The 9,406-nt window shown below is 40.0% G+C and overlaps 1 protein-coding gene across 1 annotated transcript; it reads right to left on the reverse strand.

Moving 5' to 3' along the window:
* Positions 1–1,346: 1,346 nt before the first annotated feature.
* On the reverse strand, positions 1,347–4,306 carry LOC146370914 (G-protein coupled receptor 183). Its single transcript, XM_084909052.1, has 3 exons — positions 3,948–4,306; positions 3,098–3,612; positions 1,347–2,999 (listed from the first exon to the last, which is right to left on the reverse strand). The coding sequence occupies exons 1-3, from the start codon at positions 4,294–4,296 to the stop codon at positions 2,835–2,837; spliced, it is 1,029 nt and encodes a 342-aa protein (XP_084765178.1). The 5' UTR covers positions 4,297–4,306; the 3' UTR covers positions 1,347–2,834.
* Positions 4,307–9,406: the final 5,100 nt, after the last annotated feature.

Below are 9,406 nucleotides of genomic sequence, written 5' to 3' on the forward strand. Positions count from 1 at the left end.
TTTGAGATCCCTTCCGAGGCGCCTCAACCCCACTCACATCTTGCGTCAGATGATCTCAATGGGTCACATAATGGGGTGAGGCAAAGTCTCACAATGGTTTCGCCCAAAACCTTTTTCACACCTTGGAGCATGTGATGAGGCACATGATCAATAGTGGGTCAACGACACTCTTAACAACTCCCACTAGGGATTAAATACCTGGGACTCTTTACCATTTGGTTTTTTACCCGAAGCTTCTCAGATGAGAGCTGAAACCTCCTTAAAAAAACGTTAAAGAAATCTAGTCACTTTCTTTCCAAGCTCATTAGATATCACAGATACAAGCAGCAGAAATTATTTTCCTTCAAAGAGTGGCTCTTAGAGATAGGGTGAAGAGCTCAGTCATGCAAGAGGGACTCAAAGTAGAGCCGTTGTTTCTTCACATAGAAAGTTGAGATGGTCCAGGCATCGGACAAGGATGCCTCCTGGAAACCTCTTCTGTGAAGTATTCTGGGCATGTCCAACTGGGGGGAGGCCCAGGGGCAGACCCAGGACTCGCTGGAGAGATTATGTCTCTTGAGAATGTCTCAGTGGTGGTTGGGGTAAAGAAAAGTGTGGGCTTCTCTGCTCAGATTGCTCACCCTGTACCCAAACTAAATTAATCCCAAATTAATCCATCCATCCATCCATCCACTTTCATAACTACCTTATCCCAGCTTGAACAGGGTAAAAAGTTAATTACCAGCCCATCGCATTCTCACATCCGAGCATCTAATATAGAATATACTTATTAACATAACAAGCTTGTCTTTGTTGCAGCTAAAATAGCAGCAGCAATTTCCTGCTAACCTCTGTAACTCTGTGCTGCCCATGCACAAACAAACAAACAAACAAACAAACAAACAAACAAACACACAAAACACAAACATGCACACTCTCTCTCTCTCACACACACACACACACACACACACACACACACACACACACACACACACACACACACACACACACACACGAGAATGTTTCTGGAGGAACTTCTTGTGTTGCACCAGAGTTTGGTACTCTATCTAAAGATCTACATAGAATATCAAACTTGCGGGTTCTTGCCAGATGTGATAAACAATTTATTGCTTAATTTTCTCACACTAGGAAGTGTTTCGTTTGCCTTTGTGGTTACCATTTCTGATGAGCTAAAATGCCATTTCTAACAACCTCTTTGTTTGATCTGTTAAATGATCATTTTTCTCCTAATTTAAGGATCACTTAGACTTAATCGGGTTCATACAATATACAGTGAATTGCTGAGCAGATCTCAAACAAATGAAGCCATTTCCATTAATGCTGCTTAATGTTGTTAGTATTATTGTCTTTATTTATACATTTTCATCATATACGTCAAATGCTAGTGTCCCATATATGAACACATAAAATGTTTCTTAATTTACCTTAATAAAATATGTAAAATCATTCAAGGTAATTCGGATTTACTTAGTAGAACTCATTAACCTTGACATTGACCATTGACCTTGATCTGACAATGATGTTGCTTTCTACTGTTTTAATCATCTTTCGTTTTTTTTTTTTTCATTTCGCTGTGTTTTCCTCAGAACCTCAGAAGACTAGAAGGGGAAAAAAATTGTTTCCTTGTTTGTGTAGCCCGTGTCTTGACAAGTGAATAAATTCCCCAGCAATAAAATAAATAAATAACTAAAAAATTAGTAATCATTCAAAGCAGTTTAATGTTTCTTTATAGAATAGTTTATGCACATTGTTTTCGATGTAAAACTAAAGGGCAACATCTCCAGAAAAACTCAGGAAATGCGAAAGGTTAAATTTAAATATGACACTTTGTGCTATAAACAGACAATGTGCACCTGTGTAAATTTGCAAGGAGCGCACACACAAACACACACACACAAAATACACAGTGTACCCTCACCACAAGATGTGGAGCCCAGCAGGAATGAGGCCTATGATAGGGGAGCAGGAAAGGTGGGTGAGGAAGTGGTGATTTTCATCTGCGTACTCCCACACAAAACTCAGATGTGGGTATGAAAGAGAGAAGTGTGACATGTTCTCATTTTGTCCTACCCGCAGTTCTTCCATTTTGTGAAATACGTAATACTGCTGGGATCATATGAATAACATCTTTGATAGCAGGCGCGTATGCTTTACAAATTTGCTCAAATGGTTCCTCTTACAGTGAAAAATTTCACCCAAGACTTGGCTGGGTATGTGCTTCTCTAACAAAAAAAGGAAGTACAAGCTGCTTCCGTGTTGCGTTAATAACCGCAGTATTTTCAGAAAGAGTTTGGAAACAAACACATAGGTTGGGACATTTTCTTAACAATGTACAAATACATAACTATACAAAATCCCTTTTACCACAAAAACATGGATTAGAGTAACTTCCTTTTACGATTACTGTATGACGCTGTTGATACTAGACTGAATACACATTGTAACCAAAAACAAAATCAAACAAATTAAAAAACTAAACTAAAACAAAAATAAAGAAAAAACATAAAGAAGAAAAGAAAAGGCCATCATATGAACAAAAACAACAACAACAAAAACCACATGGCAATATATACAGTACAAACAAATACTGGGTGCAACACTAACAGCAGAACAAGGATTTAGTTCATTTTTTTTACAGCTAAATTAAGGCACATACACTGCATGTGTCCATACACAATTGATATATATTTTAGATGGAAGAAAAACCCACATCAGCAGAAGAGACTACGTAAAATAAAGCCATTTTCTTTTTCTTTCTTTTTTAGTTTAGCATGGGAAAATAGGTCTGTGGCATATGTTCTATATGTGCATCTTGCAGAATCAGCTGTGGTTTCTCAGGTGTTGCTGCTGCTGTTCTCAGCTGTCATTTTGGAGGAGGCGCCGGAAGTATAGAGATAGTCTTTAAACAGGCTCATCACCCTCTTCTTGTATGTCTTAATGGCAAAAAAGTAGATGACTGGATCCAAGCAGCAGTTGAAGTTCATTAACGAAACGGTAATCTAGAAGGTAAGGGTAAATTATGAAAAGGAAAAAAAGAAAGAGAAATGACGGGGACATTTTAAAATCAATTGAAAAAAGAAAACACAGCAGTTCTCACCTGTAAAGACACCTTAAAGGCTCTCAGTTCTTCACAGGTTGGCTGGTGGTGTATTTTTCTGGCCATAAACTGGATGACATTGACGTGATAAGGGCTAAAACATACGATGAAGGTGAGGAGGATGAGCAGAATAATAGTGTTGGCCCTGTGATTCCTCCTTGAGCGACCAGTTACAGAGTTCTTTTTAGCTGCATCTCGCAGTTTAATGTTGATCTTGGCGTAGCAGCACATGATAATGGTAAGCGGGCAGCAGAAGGACACAACGCAGGCCAGAATCAGAAGATACGGAGTGAAGCGGGAGCCCTCGAAGTTGAAGTACTCCATGCAGGTTCGTCTTCCCTGATGCTCATGCAGCATGCTGCGGAACAGCAGAGGCGCTACCTCCAGAAACACTAGAGCCCAGACCAGGCAGCACACCCTTCGAACAACCTTTACACTCCTTAAACACTGCAGCCGGTGTGGATGCACCATGGCCAGGTATCTGTCCAAGCTGATGCAGGTCATGAAGCCAATACCTGGTGAGAATGTAATGGAAATGACACACGGCTTCTGCTTATTGTGTTCACCATCCCAGCTGCAATCTGAGCATTTTGTTTTGTTGTTGAACATTTGGAAATGTTTCATGTATTTCAAAAGTTTAAATGCAATGCTTTTTGAGTGTTAGTAGATATATATGTCATATGTGACAGATATGATGTACTGATCATGTCTGTAATTACTGACATGTTTTGCATGTTTCTTTCTAAATAGAAAAAAGTGAACTAAAACTAGTATAAAGATCTGGCAGCACCTGTACAGACATACACAAAGACAAGCTCCAAAAGTACAATGACAAAATTTCTCATATTACCTGCATATGTGTTTGTAAAGAAAAGAAGTGTGGTCACTTTGCAGAGAAGGTCACCAAAAGGCCAGTCAAAGTGACGGATGTAGTAGGTAATTCTCCCAGGAAGTGCCAGTGTGAACAGAGCATCAGATAAAGCAAGATTGACCAGATAAATGGAGGTGGAGTTGAACTTCTGTTTTCTCTGGCAGATGACACGGAGAACCAAACTGTTGCCGCATGTGCTGATGATGAATACCACAGAGTAGAAAATGGGGAAAAGGACCACTGCGGCTCTTTGGTACACAAACACATCACAGCTGCTCTGGTTTGATGGAACTGCAACAGAGTCCAGGGTCATGTTTCCACCAGCCATCTTGCCTGTCACTTTATGAAAATAAGAAAGAATGTCATAATAAATCATCACAGGCAGAAAAATGCATGTAAATACAAGAGCAACAGACCACTGTGCTGCTATATAGACAAAGAAAACTATAGTAAGGAATACTTACAGTTAGAAACAGAGTAACCAAGTATTTTTTTTAACTGTAAATGCTGCAGAGTCTGCTAGTTATGGTTGTAAAAGAAGCAGCAAGGCTTGAAATATCTTTGCAAAGTTTATGTGAAGTGTTCAAATCCCACCTCTCCTTTCTGACATCACACATTACATTTGGGTAAATGTCACATATGAACAACAACAGTAGTTGCATGTTAACATCCTGTTCCCCAGGACATGCAATGCATTAAAATACCCTCATTTAAGATATATTGTACTTGTATCAATTGTCATCCTATTTGCCATTTCAGTTTTTTTTTGTATTTTTACTTTTTAATTGGGATGACAATGCTACTTTAAATCACAAGCTGTGAGGCAGGTAGTCATTATGTATTTACATGCATATACATACATATATGTGGCATAAATTTACATACATGCTGAGAACATAACAGTAACATTCATATATGTTATTTCTAAAAGTTTATCGTTATTGGGTATTAACACTTAAAGTGTGACAACAAGAAGCCACTTGGACTGTGATGTGTGACTTCAATTTTGTTTTTCTTTTTTCCTTTGTGCAGACAAAATATATATAAACCATCACAAGTTTGCACTGTTTGTGGTGGCAGAAATCTTGTTTGAGGGGAGGGTTTGTGATGCAAACTAAGGGGGAAATCAAATTAATTTAAATTAATTTGAGTTTTTGTCAGTTGCACAGTGGAGTAACTAAAAGATTATGAGATTTGGAAACAAAAAGGTTGTCTACCAATTCACTAGTCAGCATGTCGAAGTACCCTTGGGCAAGATGCTGAACCCTGACTTGGCCCTGAGGCCTCCGTCAGCAGCAAGTGAGGGTTTGCCCCTGTGAGTTTGTGTGTGTGTGAGTGTTAAACAAAAAACTATATGAATGTGTGTGATTGGGCAAATCTGACTTGTAGTAGAAAGCATTACAAGTGCTCAAATAGAGTAAAAAGGGTACTACAGTACATAAATACGAATCGTCTTACGATTTAGAAAGAGAGAGATATGAAGTGATCTGGGCATAAGGAGAAGATACAGTATATCCTGTCTTGTCTTATTCTGTCTTATGTCTAAGAGTATGCACCTCATTTGGGAGCAGGATTGAAAAAAAGGACCCAGTAGGTTGACTAGAACTGATTACTTCTTCTTGTAGAGTCTGAATATATTCAAAAGCAAGACTTACATGCATACCACAGAAGGAGTTGTGATATGATTTGAAATGACTGCAGTTAACATAGGAGTCACTTTCACTGCTGCTGGCAGTGGGTGCAGCGCCGTTTTGAGAAAGGTTAGATGAAGTGATAGAGTGTGAGGTTTTATTACGTTCCCGTCTCTGAGGTTTTTCAAGTTCATACTCTTATGTAGCTGAGGTAAATGCAGAAGGCCTGAGATGGTACTGATGGAAGATATAGCAGGAAGCTAAAGTATTGCTTGATGTGTGAATGAAACACTAACAGTCTGAAGGCAGTTGTGTCTCCATATATATATATATGTGTGTATGTACAAATCAAAACCACCAACCCGCCTGAAAGATTAAAAACATATAAACACTCTAAACTGAAATACAAGGTGTTAAATTCTGAGAATAGTTATAGCGGTTACATGTGGCAATGTGAATCTGTGTTGGCAAAGGAAGGTGCAACACGAGCTTCACTGCAAACAAAAGACGCAGTGTGCTCATACTACTTCACTGACAAAAATTAGGTGCCCCAACTTTTTGGACTGTTTTGTATTTTAAAGTGACAACATCAAGACGATCAAGAATAGTCCAGTGGCGTTGATGGAGGGAAATCCCCGCTAATTCTAATAAATTCTGACTAATTTTAACTGTGTAGCTACAGCTGGCAGTGTCAGCAGCCACCTGACAGCTGGAGTTGCCATTTCCCTCATGACATATGACTGTAAAACCTTTATAATTTAAACTGATGAGTGAAAAAACAAAAAAGCAAAAAACAAAAGTGAATGCATGTATGTCTTTCTGTCTGTAAATATGTCTGTGCAGGTTCTCAGTCATCCAGGTCACAGTAATCTAAGTAGCTTGAAAAGGGGTATAGAGTGAGGTCATGTTAAAAATCCATTCAAATTTGGCTTAAATCCACCAAGGTCTTCAAGATAAACTTAATGATTTATTGGTCAAAATTGACAAAAAGCCTTAGAACTATGATTCTTATAAGTGTGGTGTGTATTGTTAACATATAGAAAGTACCATATAAAGATGTCAGATGTGACCTCTGACCTCTCCTTCAAGGTGAAAGTGATAATAATGCTAGATTATAAAGTATTCAGCCATCTTTCACAGCCATAGAACTTGAGTAGCATCCCATTCTTAATCCATAAGGTTTGATATGATGTCGGCCCATGCTTTGTAGCTATAACAGCTTCAACTCTTCTGGGAAGGCTTTCCACAAGTTTTAGGTATGTTTATGGGAATTTATTACCATTCTTTTAGAAGCATAATTGGTCAGTCACTGGTCAGACGCTGATGCTGGACAAGGAGGCCTGGCTCGCAGTCCCTACTCTAATTCCTGAAGGTGATCTATTGAGTTCAGGACTCTGTGCAGGTCAGTCAAGCTCTTCCACACCAAACTTGCTCATTCATAGACCTTGTTCTGTGCACTGGTCCGCAACCAAGTTGGAATTGGAAGGGACCACCCCCAAACTGTTCCCACAAAGTTGGGAGCATGAAATTGGCCAACTTTCTTTGGCTGGAACTGAAAAACCGAGCCTGAAAAACAACCTCACACCATAATCACCCCTCCACCAAATTTTACACTTGGTACTATGGAGTCAGACAAGTACATTTCTCCTGGCAACAACCAAACCCAGACTCGTCCATCCGATTGCCAGACAGAGTACACGGGCGATGTGCTTTACAGCAGCGGTCTCCAACCTTTTTTGTGCCACGGACCGGTTTATGCCCGACAATATTTTCACGGACCGGCCTTTAATGTGTCGGGGATAAATACAACAAAATAAAACTAGTACCGGTACCGAAAAAAAGAAGATTTATTCATAACACACGTGAAAAGATACAGGAAAACCGAGTTAACGATCAAAACGATAACAAAATAACACTGAAAACCGATAAAAACCCTGAAAACCATACATTTCACACCTGAGCCTCAACTCTCGCGGCCCGGTACCAAACGACTCACGGACCGGTACCAGTCCGACGCCCGGGGGTTGGGGACCGCTGTTTTAGAGCACTGCATCTGGCACTTTGCATTGTGTTTGGTGATGAAAGGCTTAGATGTAACTGCTCAGTCATGGAAACCCATGCAGAATCTTTCCCCTGTGTGCCTCAGCACCCACCAATCCCCACTCTGTTATTTTACATGGCCTACTGTGTCATGGTTGAGTTGCTGTCATTCCAAATCCCTTGCACTTTGTTATAATATTACTACCAGCTGAATGTGGAATATTTATTAGGGAGGAAATTTTACAACTGGACTTGCACAGGTAGCATCCTATCACAGTACCATGCTGGAACTCACTGAGCTCCTTAGAGAAACCCATTCTTTCACAAATGTTTGTGCAGCAGTCTGCGTGCTTAGGTGCTTCCCACATAGCAAAATTGGTATGGCCCGGATCTGGCCCACACAATGTGCTTACACATGGCCCACATACTGCAAAGAATGACGACCCTTTGGTGGCCCAGATCAGGTTTGCCAGATGTGGCCCACACATGGGCCAGCACAAGGCCAGTTGTAGACACACTGTTGGCTCTGTGCTGGCCCAGAACAGTTTCAGCTCTGGCCCCAGATGTCAGCCTAATGTGTACCTTAATCAAGCCATATAATAAAAACATATGCCGGAACATGCAAAACACTGCAAGAGTAACATGACAAAACTCTGTTCAGACAGTGTATGGACTGATTCTTTTATAGTGCTTTTCTACTCTTCAGGATTACTTAAATTGCTCTATACAACTTGCCCAATTTCACTAAACTGAGTGCTTCCTAACTACATTCACACTATCGACATGCAGATTGGAGCCAGGAATCGAACCAGTAACCTTTCAATCAGAAGGTGACCTGTTCTCCCTCGTGAGCTACAGCCACCCACTGGCAAAGATGAGTAAACCATCAATAGGTATTGGATAAAGTGTACACTCACAAACCTGTCAAACCTCCATTTGAAACATTGGCTACCATAGCAGTATAGTATCGCAACACGGCATTTGGGTCTTCTAACTAAAATAGGAGAATAGAAATATAAATATTGCCATCATTGCCAGGCCTGGCAAACATCTGGTTTGACATACACCCTGCCATGACACCAGTCAGTCAGAAGTGCCAGCTTGATGCTGGATCCAGGGAAGACCTGTTTTCTATGGGCCTGGGCCACGTAAACCAATCCACCAGGCCTGGCCCATATCTGGATGACATACCACTTACCATCCCAGAAGTCAGCCAGCAGTGCCGACTTGATACCAGATCCGGGCCAAACCTGCTTGCTATGTGGGTTCTTGTACCAAATGACTGGAACACCTTAGTTCAGTGATTTGGATGGGTGAGTAAATGTTTTTGGCAAAATAGTGTATTCCTTAAAACTGTGCCAGGCACATTTGCAGGGGATTCTGAATATAACATTACTTTGGACCTCTGAACTCTTCTTCAAGGTCAAACTTGTATTAAAAATGTCTTTTATCTTTAAAACTATTGTTAAAGTTCTATTGCCTTTGTTTGTATTGGCAACATTTAGTAAATGATACTAGTATATGGGGATTCTAAATATCACATTATAGTTTACATCCAAATATCATGCCCCATTTGACAACTTTCTCTGTCTCTTTTTTATAGCAGTATAAAATTCTTAAAAAGTACTTTTAAAAAGAACAAAGAAAACAAAATGAATATATACAAAATACTTTAAAGTAAATTCTGCCCAGAGGGCAACCTGCCTTTGCAGAGCTCTGTGGTCTTTGAGTGCTTCTTGTTCTACAGTAAGCTATTTGACTTTCACT

The sequence above is a fragment of the Perissodus microlepis genome, chromosome 16 (assembly GCF_051167445.1).
Source record: "Perissodus microlepis isolate ML-2025 ecotype Zambia chromosome 16, ASM5116744v1, whole genome shotgun sequence".
Taxonomy (NCBI): domain Eukaryota; kingdom Metazoa; phylum Chordata; class Actinopteri; order Cichliformes; family Cichlidae; genus Perissodus; species Perissodus microlepis.